At 37.9% G+C, this 15,076-nt stretch overlaps 1 protein-coding gene across 2 annotated transcripts in view; it reads left to right on the forward strand.

Moving 5' to 3' along the window:
- The window catches only part of ttyh2 (tweety family member 2), a 55,926-nt gene that overhangs the window by 23,142 nt on the left and 17,708 nt on the right, over positions 1-15,076 (forward strand). For both annotated transcript variants that reach the window (XM_055042485.1, XM_055042487.1), the window contains exons 3-5: positions 704-815; positions 7,004-7,224; positions 10,836-10,931. In XM_055042485.1, coding sequence (XP_054898460.1) covers positions 704-815; positions 7,004-7,224; positions 10,836-10,931 — 429 coding nt within the window. The remainder of the gene's footprint in view (positions 1-703; positions 816-7,003; positions 7,225-10,835; positions 10,932-15,076) is intronic.

Below are 15,076 nucleotides of genomic sequence, written 5' to 3' on the forward strand. Positions count from 1 at the left end.
CCAAACATAGCTTCCAGTACCATTATTATCAATTCTGCAGGATCAGTGGCTGCAGGTGATTTTTACACTGACTCTAAGTGTTCAGAAGGCTTACCTAAGGTTCTCCCTTTAGTGCTGACCTGACCCAATCTTGGCCTCTATCTGGAGCATGTTCCCACATGGGACAATTATGGATTTCCACAAGATGAGTTCTGTTTGTTTTATCTGACAAGGTAAGCTAGTAGATCCAAAACCTCCGGAACTACATAAAAGAAAATCAAAGCGCTTTGAGTGTTTATTTATTTTTTATTTTTTTTCCAGTGAAAACAATCTTTTCCTGCACTCCGGCTGAACAAATTCGACCTATGGATTGTTGCATCTGCTGGAGAGGTTTAAAATCATGCATGTCATTTTGGGATTCGAGGGTATAGTTAACAGCTTTCGCATTTTTGTAGTTCTTAAATGAAATGCATTACATAATGGTTTACATTTGTATATTTTCTTGAAAGAAAAGAAAATGGTTCTGGGAGGAAGATGGAGTTATTGGACATCAAAGCCCTTGCAGAGGTTCTCAGTCAGGAATTGTAACCATGACCTTCTGACTTTAGCCTATAACCACAGGCAAACAGCCCTGTGGATATAGAAGGCATCAGCAACTGCAGAACTCTGCTCAACTCATTAACTTATCAGAGACTTACCTGTCCTTCCCCTCTTTTCACTGCAGCATCTCTGTGGGCGTGGGTTTCTATGGCAACAGTGAGACCAATGATGGTGTTTATCAGCTGACCTACTCCCTGTACAATGCTAACCACACCCTGGGTGGTGTCGACAGCCTGGTAAGTTCGACACTGAATCACTCGTATCGATGCCACACAATAAATAGCTTAAACTGCATTTGAGGTCGTTTTGATTCGCTCAGGCACACTTCAGCACAAACGCCGGAGCAAGGACGAAATCTCAAAAGACTCAACTTACTATGTATTTAAATGTTTTCTGGTGTTTTTTTTATAGCTTTGATCTACTGTGCGAAAATTGACAGCCTGTCAACACACAAAAAGCTCTCCTCCGGCCACTGTAGCCTCAGCGGAAAACAAAGCGTTGCACTCACTCTTGTTTGTCTCGTGTGCTATTTTTACCTAGCCATCACTCAGATGTCTAAATGAAGGTCACAGCTTCAAAATTTTCTATCATCGTCAAATCAGCTTTTGACTAAGAAATATGTTCCCACTAAGCTATTTCCCACAAATATGGCTAAAATCTATATTTGTAATATAAGGTCTTCTGAGATGTTACTAAACAGAGCTCTTAGAACTGTCAGAACTGTCTTGTATCGTCTGGAGAGTAAAGTATAACGTGGTAAAAAATAAATAGGAACTATGCATTTTTTTAATGTTAAATATATGAATCTAGTCCAAATACTTTAGGATTGCAATTTGAAATACATTAAACAGTTGCTACACACACACACGCACACATTCATATCAAGTGATCTATTAAAATCAAAAACAAAATACTTCAGATTTGGAAGTAAATCTGCAAGGCTTTTCACAGCGACACAAACAATAGGGGAAAAAAAATGTAAAACTTTGAGAACCATGTCTTTCTTTTTATCCTCCTAAGGATTAGACACTGATTTGTCACAGAGAATACCATTAAAACAAATAGAAGTTTGTATTGGCGGTCTGAAAACTTTTGCTTTTTATTCTGTTCTGTAGTGGGGGGAAAGTAACTTTAATAGTGCTTTCCTTCTTTTGGTAGTTTATAACCAAAGTGTCTTCCCAGGCATTGACCCGAGGTCCTCTGGCTGTCGAAGAGCAGGGATTAAGTCTCCATCTGTGTTAATGGAGATTAATGTGCTTCTGTGAGAGCTACTCAGTGCTACCACTCGATGTGGCCTTGGTAGTAAACACTTTGCAGCGAAAGTGAAGAGCCCACAGCACTCTTACTTTGTAGCTATTTGGTGTCATGTTAGGACATTTAACTGCAATGGCGAGGAAAAATGAACTGAGATTTTATTAGAGTTTCATCCCCATCTTCCTGACTATTCATAAAAAATTCAAACTGAAAATTTGTTCGACAAGTTGAGCTGATGCCTTTGGGATTAGTTCCCACTTTATGGGCATTAACCAGTAGAAGCCACTGATTTACCCCACTTCTTTTTTTCATATGACTGCATCCTAAGCTTGCATGAGACACAGGCATGGATCTCTTTGCATCTCCAGATTGCATCCATTGATATTGAATATTGCCATTGAAATTTCTAGACTCTTCCCCCATTTTGTCCTTAGTGCCACTTAAGCAAGACATAATAATCGTTACCACATAGACTACTTAGGATTTGTGAACTTGTGCAAACACGTTAAAGGCCACGGTGGCCTTTATTTCTCACGTGCACACATAAGAGCTTAGTCCCTCGTGTGTGCGTGCATGAGTGAATTTGTTGCATGCAGCTATAGACTGTTAAGGAGTCTAATTCTTGAGCTATACAAAGAGCCCAGTGTGCCACACACAGCTCCCGGTCTCCCCCCACCTAATCAACCATGATCCCAGGAGACAAAGCCCTTTGATTTGGAAGAACAAGAAGCAATGCTAGGATGCCTGATTGGCAGAGTCGGGAACTGAAATCGGTATTGAAATCTTTTGACAATGAGGTCCAAGCTCCTTTCTGGCCCACACAAATGCCTTTTAGCCCAACTCCAAGAGAGCTTAGAAGAAAGTTAGCTCAGAGAAGGGCAGAATAAGACTGTTGACTGTTTGAGTTGAGACGGTGATTTGTTACGGTCTGGAATATATGCTTATGTGTCCATCTGAGAGTGTGATTTAAAGAAATCCCCAGCTTATATCATCTTAAACAGGAATGTTAGATCTGGAAAAGCCACGATGCTTTCTATTCACTGTTAAAGGATTGATGTGGCATTTAAGGAGTTTGGCCATGTTCATAATAACTCCTTTGTTTGAAGATGGGTGTAAGTAATCGCCCAGTGGACTAGGTTGACATCTGGGTCATTCACTGAGTATTTAGCCGGAATACAAACACAAGCTATATGTTCCTTCACACAGTTTTTTTAGCAATTACATTAAATAGAGTATGTATATTTGTTCAGATTAAAAGACATTTCATGCTCAAGACATCAAACTTTCCTTTGTCCATAGTGGACGATCGACCATTAACAAAGTGAAGACAGAGCCAATCAGTATTGAGAGGATGGTGAAACAAAATTTTCAAGATGCTAACTGAAGGCCTGCTATAATTACCCTCAGCCTTGGTGTTGATATGCAGTTCAGCCTGCACTGTATTTTTCCTTGACTCTAGCTAACTGAACTGTACCTCAAGGTGCATCTTCTTTCTGTGTAACCTATAGTGGAAGAAAAACTTCTCTTTTTGAACTCAGGACTAAAAAATGTATTTAGATTGAGCTTTCATCTTTGAGTAAAAGGAGGGATCATGATCAGGAGAGGCTCTGCTTTCTCTAAAGCATATCAATAGACCTTCATAAAACACAATTCTGAGCTAGTGAATCTAAGCTTTTTTTCAAAGTTGAGTGTTCATCTTGGATATACCTATGTTCAAAACCTAGAGTAAAGCTTCAGTGAACTGCTCATATATTTGCAATGGTGTGCTAAAGCTCACAAATCACGTACAACAAATTCAGGTAATTTTTTACACAAAAATATTTCTTGGGAAAACTCAAAAACAATTGACTTAGAGCATATTAGTTTTTCTTCAAAAAACCCTAACCACCTGCTATGCCAATCGAAAAAATAACTTATAAAACTCATCGTTAAGTTTCAGGCAAAAATAAAAACATACATTTTTAGAAAGATGCACTGCAAGCCATTGAAACTAGTCTATCTTCATATGGGACTAAGCTGCCCAAGCACTTCCAACCCATGTTCCATTTCATGCTCCAACTCCCACATTCGATATTAAACGAGGAAGCTTGGCAGTAAAGCCAACACAATAAATTAAAGCTGAAGAGAAGCGTCAAGCTGTTTCTCAATTTCAGATTCAATGACACTGAGAGGAAAATAAATATTTAAAAAACCTAGTTTCAGTTCAAATGTCTCATTAAATTGTATTGGTCGTTACACTTTATTATCAGTCTTTTCTTTGGCTTTAGTGACAAGAGTTTGTTCATCATTAGTTTGTCCAATATTTGACCTTATGTAGAAATGTACCCTTGCACGTGGTGTCGAAAAATCCTTTGTTTCCCCATTTGCCAATCAGATATATAATGACAAATTAAATACATATTTAAGGTATTATAGTTTTTACAGAAAACAACATTTTATCACATATTGGGGAACAAAATAGGAATAAATGTGACATAGTGACTCCACGTGAAAAGCAAAACTTGAAATAAAACCCATTTATCCATCTTTCTCAAATGACCTTCAGCCAACATCTGAATTCATAATGTTGAATTACCCTTTTTCCCCCCCAGCCTGCTGTAATGTGTCATTTATCCAAGTTTTGTCATCTTGATCTTTTTCTCGCTTTGGCAAATGAGCATCCTCCAGTGAAAAAAACAAAAAGCCTTAAACTAAACAGGAAAATGTTTGCGTAGAGAATATGACAGGAAAAGGAGGCTTCTCTATGGCCTATAAACATCAGAGTGAGATAAAAACCGGGCTAAGAATCCTATCTTTAAGATCGGTGCACATCACTTACACAGTGAGGATTAGACCCAGACAGAGAGTAGAGATTAGTCAGATTGGCTAATTCCCTAAGGGTTTCAGATAAAATTCTCATTCTCCCACAAGCAGCAAGGATCAGATACATTCCTACATTTCTGCATCTGCAATTTTCATCTCCCCCGTCTGCAGAGGGAAAAGTATCTGGGAATGATCAAATAAACTACAAAACACTACAACCTTGAATATAGCAGCTGCACTTTGGGTTGTCTTGTTATTTATTTGTTCAGTGGTCAAAGGATGAAATGGGAACAGAAAAATAAATGTTTGATAAAAAAATTGATTTCCTGTTGAACTGCCTCACATCTCTGCTTAACATTAGCCTCCATGGAGAGAAGAATTAGAAACTATATAACAGTGGCATAGCCATTAGTCACACCACCGTGTTTTATTTGAGCAATTTTTCTTCATCCATCTTCTCATCTTATTTATTTGGGGTTGGGTTGTGAGGGAACCAGTGTGAGTAGTGAGATCCAGACTCAGATCTAGCCACCTGGGCTCGCTCCTCTGGAGGAATGCTAAGGCATTCCCAGGCCAGCTGAGAAACGTAGACTCTCCAACGTGTCCTGGGTCTTTCTCTGGGTTTCCTCTCAGGGGAGCGTGACCGAGCTTCTCACCCTCTGGAGACCCCAAATATTATGTGTAAAAAACATGTCAACTTCTTGGATCCATCTTGCTTATCACAGTGATAAGCAAACTGCAGTGGGTCCTGATGTCTACCTGCTTGCATAAGGTGGGCCAATATGACAACAAGAGGAAGGTGGGATGTCTGTTTGGCTGGGAGGAGCTGGAAAGGACGGCGATCTGCTTGTTCCTGAACTAAATCTTTTAAAGACTGTGTTCAGCTCTGTCCAGAATCCCATGTATCTGATCCTCCTTTTGCTTGCAGGCTGTGACCTTCTTCACCCCTGACCAAACATCTGACCAAACATCTCTGATATTGTTCTTTTGGTCTCTTTTAAAATTACATTCACCAATAAGAATTCGCAAAGTCATATTTGAGGAAGCTCATCAGTCACTACCCAGCCAGCTCATTTCCTTTCTCTTTATTTTAAGCTTCAGTTTTCTTTTCTTTTTCTTTTTTTTTTTTGTTTTTGTTTTTATTTTTATAAAGTGTGGTTCATGTTGAAGACAAACCCAGTTAATTACTTCCGACCAACCTGTCCTCGTTTCAGCTTCAGCAAACAATGTCCCTGACAAACACAAAAACAATATATGTTGGCACCCAGAGCTGTATTACCCTTTTTAATTATCAAATAGCAAGATGTCTCAGTGACTGCTATTTCTCTACAAACAGCTTCTCCCCCTGAGCAAAACATATAGCAATTAACTACCAAATTGATGGGTAGCGTTCATAGAGTATATGTTTACACCCATATGTGGGATAATGATGTCCTTGGCAACAAATTACAATAGCATAATTCATCACATTAAATGCCTGAGCTTTTGTTGTTAGTTGACTTAGAAGATTATACTTTCACCTCGTCAAATGGATCAGATGCTGTATGGTTACAGGCTTAAATAAATAAACAAAGCAAATAGCTTTGTAACTATTTATTTAAAAAAATGTTTAATTCTTTAATTGCAAAAACATCAAAACCACTATTTCACCTCTAAACTCTCTAAAAGGTGTTTATTTGAAATAGTCACCTACGCTTGGTGTTACATCTCTCCCACACTGTGCATTCCCTTCAGCCTCGTCCACTCTTTAACACAGAACCGTCTCACTTTTAAGATCATTCCGCCTTTATCCTTTTTCAATATTTCTCAGGCTGAAGGAAGTAGTTAATAATAAATGCCAGCTTGTGCCCCCAGCATCTATTATAAACTTCAAGAAATGTTTGCACAGCTTAAAAATACATTATATGTGGCAAAATTATGTTTCCATTTGATGTTCTCTGAGTTGCTATAACATTGTGTAGAAGTGTACACATGTCAAAGAGCACATTAATAACAATATTTATTTTGATGTTAATTTTTTATCCTGACTATTGAAATTAAAAATACGCTCTGAGGCATCACAGTGGCCTTAAAAAAAAAAAAACCCTGCTCAAATACAGATAGTTTTATCCTGAAGGGTCTTTCAAGTGTAACTAGGGAATGACCCCACAGGAGCAGCTATTCATCGGGTGGCTGAGTGCACTTCTACAACAATCTATATTTAGACTTTTGTCCTCTCTGCAAGGGAACAATGTACAGCAGATCAGTTCACTTAGAGCAAGAAATAAAACTATTAGAGCTTTGAGTTTTTATGGTTTAGGACTGAATCTTCCTAAATCATTTTCTATTTTGGTCAGCATATTTTTTTTTATGCTCTTCTTTTCTCCAGGTGACGGGCACAATGGGCAACATGAGGACAGGCCTCCACCAGCACCTAGCAAGGTTGGATGAGATCTTTGCCACAAGGGGCGACTATGTGCAGACCTTGCAGTTCATGCAGCAGATGGCGGACAATGTGATCAAACAGCTGCTGGGACTGCCCGACTGGGATGAGGCCAAAGTGGACCTGGCGATCGTCGCTGATCAGACTGCAAATATAGAGTACTACAGGTGAAGACAAAGCCAAAAGTACATGTTTGGCTCATTAAGTGGAGGGTGGGGAGCTTGGGTTGTTACAGTGGCTTGCAATTGTTGTCATGCCCTGCGACTTTTTCTACATTTATGTTTTTTCTTGGAATTTTACGCAATTTACTAATATTAAACAGTGGATAACTGTAAACTAGAGGGAAAATTGTACATGATTTGTAATACTTGCTTTTCAATTCTTTGCTTTATGTTGCTTTACCACATACAATCCTAATAAGATTAATTAACACTTGCTAATTCTAGATAAAATGTGAAAACCCTGTTTGTGTTTATTATGGTAAGGCACTGTATATGATAAAATGTCACCTTTTCATACATGAGTGGACACATTCAGAAAATGCATCTTCCTTCAAATTTGAAATTCTGACTCTATCCATGAATATTACACAAAGTTGCTGTATAGGCAAATTTATGCAGGGGGCAAAAGTTGAACATGCATTTTGAAAATGCAGGTTCATTACAGGACAGTTTCAGGATGCAGCTATTTGTGTCCAGGGAGTGAGCTGCATCTTCATACTCTGATGTCAATGCTAGGTGAGCTGTGAGGAATTTATGTGAGGAGACTTCCAAGCATGAGCCAAACTCCCTGCAGACCAGGAATGAAGCATTGCATGTTTATGAACATTAAATTTAGATATAGTCCTTTGGCTCTTAGAGAAGCAAATATGCTCCACCATATGAAATCAAATTTATTTTTAAAGGTGCAATCCCTGAGCAATTCAACCATACAATTATATACCTAATTTATGGGTTGGAAGTGAAATCCAGCATGTTATGACCCGAATATATCACTTTGTATTGCATAATACATGATTTTACATGGATGATTCACCCACTTATTTAAAAAGTTATTCTAACATAGAAACTAATGTACGTAGCGCAATGTTTGGAACTCTTTAATTATTTGAGATTATTGGCTGTTCTGACTGATGTCAGATATTAGAACCTTGTCATAGGATGTGCCTATCTTACGATACAACAATACAATATTGAACAATAGTTCAATATTACTTGGATCATTGCACATATCTCGTGTTATTGCTTTTTGTCACAGACATTTCAGACCATTTAATTTTAATATCATAGAACAAAAGTTTGAATACATTTAAAAAGCATTTTTAAAATGTTTTTATTTAGGTTAAAAAAAGGCATCCTACCTAATGGCATCCAGGATTGAATACTGTTAGAACTTAGGAATCATAAAATAGGGTGCGGTGGTGGCGCAGGGGATGAGCACAACCCACATAAGGAGGCCTTAGTCCTCAACTCAACTGATGCAGGTTCGATTCCTGGTTCGATGACCTTTGCCTCATGTCTTCCCTCTCTTTAAATACCCTACTTTTCTGTCTGAACACTTTCAAATAAAAAAGGCCTCTCGAGCCAAAGAAAGAAGGCAAAAGAAAAGACTGTGATTTTAGTCGATTTGATAACATACTTGTCAAATCATAATGAAATAAGTGAGTTGTCATTAACATGGTAGAATACTTTGCAATCCCACTTGTATCCTGTAGGGTCAGTAGTTAGGAACAATTGTCAGTTAGTCCTTCCATTCGTTTGTCTGTCATCTTGCTTGTTCATTCATTCATTCACTCATTCATTCATTCATTCACTCATTGACTCATTGAGTGCAAGCCCAGCATTAACCTTTCAGCTCAGTTTTGTTTGTTGTACACAGAGCAGTACTGCTTTCATATCAGGATGTTTCATATCAGGACAGTACTGTCTGGGAAGGAGGTCCAGGCAAACATCTAAAAGTTCCTGGAATAAGGATTACAGTTTGAGCCCACAGCCTTAAGGCATTTGGTTGGACTGGATTCTACATATTTAGGGTTACTTATCAATTAAATACATAAACATTTTAGTTGTAACAGGACACAACTTTATTGTTCGCAACTTTTTGTAATAAAGCTTTCAAATTTCCCTCCCTCTAACCAAAAGTTTCTTAGAAAACATTTTTTTGTGTTGCTTACATGAACTCTCTCCACCCCCTCGTGTATCTGTGCTTTCCCCAGTCTGACTAATTGGATTAAGGATGACAGAGGCAAACACGGTGGCACCGCAGTGCCTCCCATGTCGATGCATCGGCTTCCCGTGCTTCACGCTGTCAGTGAAGGAAAAAATTAGACAAGGGCGAAGCAGTGGAAAGGTGGAGGTGAGGGAGAAATGAAAGGCTAAGAAAGAAAGGGGAGGCTGGGAAAACATGGAGATGGGGTAAAAGATTAAACAGAGAGGGGGAGGAATAAATAAAAAAAAAACGTACATGAGAAAATCTGAGGTTTTGTTGAGTAATGAGAGTGCGGGGTGGTGGGGAGTGAGTCAAAAATGGAAGAGAATGTCAACACAGCGCTGAAGAAGGATCAGAGCAGTGGAGCAAAATAAACCCTGATGGGAATAAATAGACAACAGCGGCTGACAGGTAGGATAGATTGATAGATCTTGGTGCAGGAGAGAAAAGTGTTTTTTTTTTTTGTTTTGTTTTTGTTTTTTATTTTCATCAGAACATTCAGCCATATGGATTCAAAGGGATTCATAATTAACCAGCTGGACAGATTCTGTTATGTTCATCTGCAACTTGATTACTATTCACAGAACAGATGGTTTTACTAAGGAAGAAAAAGCTGGTTCTCGAACACACACATTCACAGACTCCTACTATGTGATACATGTCTATTAATGAGAATGTTCACATTCTCATCACATGCCCTCTTTGGTTTGTCTTCCACATCTTATCAAACAGACCCAATAGAAAATGTATTTTTCTTTTTCAGTGTAGACTTTCTTTTTGTATCTTTGTAATTATTCTGGCAGATTGTGTTTAAAAGTTTAACTGCGTGGTTTAAAAACATTTTGGTTTCTACATCTGCTCAAGAAGAATTGAAATCCATGTGCTCAAATAACTGTTTCTGCTGCTCTCTAGGAAAACCTGAAATGAGCATGTTGTCTTGTGTTTGTGTAGTAGGATAAGCTTAAAATATAGGTTGTTATTGTATTGTATCCCTTTTATTTGTATTTCCATCGAGTCATCTTACTGACTTTACCAATATGTATGATTATCCCACATATTTACTAAAAACTGCTATTTATCTCTACTTAAATTTCATAAGGTTATTGTTTTGTTATGTGCAATTCTGACTCTAACAAATTTGAATACCTAAGCTAACTTTTTTATGCTGTCATTTTTAAATAGTTATGCATACATAGATTTCCTTAATATGTCCCTATAGTATATAATAGATTATCAGTCAATCAAACTTTATTCCTAGAGCAGTTTAACACAGTCAAGTTTGACACAAAGTGAACTACAGAGGGCAAAATCAATCTGCAAAGCACTGATAAGCACCAATGGCTGGGATTTCAAGGGGAGGCTACTGTTCTAACAATGTTTTAACATATTAACGCTCTATTTCTTATAAATGTGCTTTTATTTTGAGCCACACATACCATGATATTTTTTTGGGATGAAGAAACAATAACCTTTAAAGTGTCTCTTTAAGAAATTCCCATGGTATATTTCTACTGAGTTTTACATTCCCTGGCAGAAGTAAAAAAATAATTTCTTCCACTTGTGTCTCAAGATGGCTAACCTACCTGTTGCTCCTCATCCTGGACCTGATCATCTGCCTGCTAGCCTGTCTGGGCCTGGCCAAGCAGTCCCGCTGGCTACTCACCACGTAAGTCTACATGCACTGTAAAACTGCTACTTTTACATGGTCCATCTTTTTGGTTTGGTGGTGTGTATTGTTGTTCTCTGTTTTGAATAGTAAAGCACAATCAGTAAGATCGTATGAAAAGCTCACTATATAAGCTACACAGCAAAATGTGAGACTACCTGACTAGTTAAACAGAAGCCAAATGGAAGGGAAAATTGTTCTCAGCTGTAATTTCAATGCAAGTTTAATTTGCTGAGATGTTAGAATGTCAGTACACAAAGTTAACTTCTTTGAAAACAATCAATTACAGATCTTAAATTCTATAGTTATATGTAGCTGCATTAATTAATATCTACTTTTTATAATCAGTAAAAAGTCAACCTGATTGAGAACTACTGTTTTTTTTATTTTGAGGGAGTTGATGGTCAGCATACCAAAACAGTTGTTATCTTTATGGGGCATTTACTTTTTCACAAATAATAATTTGAATAGAGTTTTTTCCTGTAAAAACTGAAATAAGACCTGAGGGCCACCAGGCTGCAGAGCTGTGAGAGCTGTGGTCTCACAGCAACAAGGGCCTGGGTTCAAATCGCAGTCAGGTCTTTCTGTTTTGACTTTGCATGTTTATAACACAGTGTATGGTGCAGAAAAAAAAAAGTCTAATGAAAATGCATTTAATGTAGCTGCATCTTGAAAGGATATTCAGTGCATCTCTAGATGGAAATAAAGAAAGAAAGAAACTTATCTCTTGTAGTAGTTAAAGTTGCTTAATTATATATAATATGCAGCAGAGGAAGAAGAGATAAAAAGAGGTTTGTAATGATTCATTTCAAACTGGGGCGGATCACAGGAGCGGGTGTGGGGTCTCTATATCTTCCCATGGGAAATATTCTGTGTACAAGGCAGCTAAGCCCTGGATCATATCCATGTACAAACACGGCTCAGCTTGCCCCGTCTTATTTGACCGTTTGCCTTTCAGTGCTGCCAGCAGGACGCTGAACTATCTCAGAGTGTTACCGTCTCAGTGGCTTTGCTCTACAAATTGAACTGGAGAGCTGTGAGGAGATGGGAGCTAGGCCATTAGATGTTATCTACAGTATAACTTCCTGAGAATTGTTATTCCACTTAAACACTTGACCTGCTTTCGACATGAATTAGAAAATGTCTAACAGGAGCAAACATGGCAGACGTTTGGAGTGTCATATGGTAGACGATTAATTATTTAGCTTGGTCTTTTAAAATGTTTTTCTTATTAATTTTTGATGGATTTGATCATGTAGAAGTGACAGGAAAACAAATAGATTTGTAACACAGAAATCTATGTATGTCTTCTCTGTGTGATGAGATACAACCCTTATGGGAATAAATAAAGGCAGGTCCTGTAGGTTATTATTGCACTGGGATTATATTTTAGATATCAAGTTTAATTTTTATTCTTGGCATCTATTGTTCATTCTGTTTTCAAGGAGGCATTTTCAAGAAGACTGTAAATCCATTGTGGTCTAAAATGATTGGGCTGAGTGTTCCTCTGTCTTTTTTAGTCAAAGTGGGCTGAAGTAAACTTGCCCTACTAACCATAAAGACCCCTATCCCTCCTCCCACTTTACCCTTTAACCCCAACACAAACACCAGGCGGGTTAGTGTCAAGAGCGCCTGCCGTCCCAGCGGAGGCTCTCCCCCAGTAAAGTGGAAGTGGTTGGATGCAAATTACACTCTTAGAGGGCTAGCAGCTCCTTGTGGTGCTTTGAACCGCCTTATTGGGTGTTGCTGAGACATAGAGAATAACATTTTCAACTCGCATGTGAAACAGGGAGGGACAACCGTAAACTTGGCTGTAAACTTTATCTCTTTTTTTTTAGGTTGATTAAACACTGACATAAAACTGACATGTCAACATGTGAGGACATAAGAAACTTGTCGGTAAAATTGTATCTTACCCATTTTATAACCTGAACTTTATGGATCGAAATGCATCCCTGAACAGAAGAACATCGTTTGACTGGTTATGATGAACGACATACAGAAAGGCTCTTTGGGAAGAGTAATAAGCAGCTTTACAGGGGAAGCGAGCCCTCTATCAGTAACCTTGAGGGTCCATTCGGTGAGCCATCGTGCACTTTATGTGTTTGATTAAAAGCAACAGAACTAAAGCAAAGCAGACAGACCATTTGAACATCTCTGTTCATCTCTCAGGAACATCTCTCTGTTCCTGTGACTCACCCTTTCAGTCATGAATGACTATTAAAACCTTTTTGTTTAGTATAAACCTTAGTAGTTGTAAAACGAAACACAAATTGTACATATGAAGATGCTTCTAAAGAAAGTATCTGTTGAATATGTGCTGAAAACACTTATTTTTGCACTCTAAGTGTAGATCCAGGGCTTAGTTTTTTTTTTTTTTCTAATGTACCCCTACTTTGAACTTCTCCACAGATTTAAAGAGTTAAATTGATAAATGTCCAGAGTTACTTTTTAATTAAGTTACTAGCCATCCAGCTGAAGTTTTGGTTGGAAGGTTTGAGCCTCCATGTGCTACTAACCCAATATTTACAAGAAAATCTTAATTCTGTGTTGTAAATTGCATTTTTTTTTAAAGTGTGGCTATATCGTGTTGAGTATTCATTGGTGGAAGAAAATGCTTTGTGCTTTCTTTATGATTGCCATCTTGGGTTTTAATTCTGCAAAGGAGAACATGTTCAAAATGCAACTGTTAAGAAAAAACAGTTCTTTTAGCTACATGAAAGTTATGATATCCTTCATTTTGCCACAACTTTAAATATTCACACATTTGGAATTGGTGATGTTAAAAACATAAATGGACTTTTCTTTTAGAGCCAACATGCATAGGTCATTCCAGAAAAAAAAAATAAAAAAATATCCACCTCTCATGCTTGCATTTTTCATCTTTTCAGATGTCACTTCAACCAGTCCATGTCCATGATGCTTCACAGAGATGTGATTTTGGACTTCTGTGCCTATTGTATACAATAATAATGACCTTTTCTAAGTCATGTGTCTAAGTGCAGACTGGAGGAACGGCAGTTCTTTAATATTCAACGAGTGACCAAAAGATCTAGCTGTGTTCCAACAGCAAAAAAAATCAGGTCACAGGTTTTGAGATGGTGCTCAGAAGGACAAAGAGCGAGAAAGATGCCATGCAACTCCGAAATATTTGTTAATCAAACACCAAAACATTAACCTTCAAGCGAATTTCCAGATTTTAAGTTTTTCTCACCAAAATGAGATTTTAGATGCTTAAAATACCTTTAAACCTATTGGTTTATGTAATATTAAAACCAAAAGATGCCAATACCGTTCCATCTTCACAGGGATTGCAGTTCAAAAAGGGAAACTCTGACATTCCTCTCCCAAGCGACACTGTAGCTTCATTCAGGGAGATCCCAAGATATTCCCAGGTCAGAAGGAATATCAGGTCAGAAGGACCTGATATTCCTTCTGACCTGGGAAAATGTCATCAGGTCAGAAGGACCCAAAAGTTCCAGCAACTTTTGGGTCTGCCCCAGGGTCTCCTCTCAGTGGAATGTGCCTGGAAAACATCCATAGGAAAGTCCCCTCGAGGCATCCTGTTCAGACGCCCGAACCAAAATTTCATTTTGAGCTTTAGTGCATGTTACCTTACAGATGACTGAGCTTCTCTTTCTTTTTCTAGTGCTGTGTCCCTCTGGAAACACCAGAAGCTCATTTCAAAATTTCAATTCAGTTCAGTATAATATGACCTTTTTTTATTTCAACGAGGAATTAAGTTTGCTGTCTTATCGATCAAGTATGATATGACAGCATATCCACAATGACTCTTCAGATGGTGAAGCTGTGGTAGAACCAGAGGCTCAACATCTGGTATGGATTATCTTTCTAGCATCTAGAGTAGAGAGTGAGCTTTACTGGGGAGGTTGAGGAGTCTAAAAGTACTTTCTTACCAAACAGAATTAACTCAGTAAAAACATAATTACTACCTGCATAAACAGACGTTTCAGACCTCTACAACCCAGTTAATGGTCTCCAGCAGTTCCATTTTTTTATTCCAAAAATTAAAAGCATCTCTAGAGTTCTTAAATATACATTTATGTAGAAAAAGCCATAAGGAGACATACAATGAGACATTCTATTTATATATTATTTATTTATTTTTATCAATTATTTATAGC

Source organism: Poeciliopsis prolifica, unplaced genomic scaffold (genome assembly GCF_027474105.1).
Source record: "Poeciliopsis prolifica strain line A6 unplaced genomic scaffold, Auburn_PproV2 SCAFFOLD018, whole genome shotgun sequence".
Classification (NCBI taxonomy): domain Eukaryota; kingdom Metazoa; phylum Chordata; class Actinopteri; order Cyprinodontiformes; family Poeciliidae; genus Poeciliopsis; species Poeciliopsis prolifica.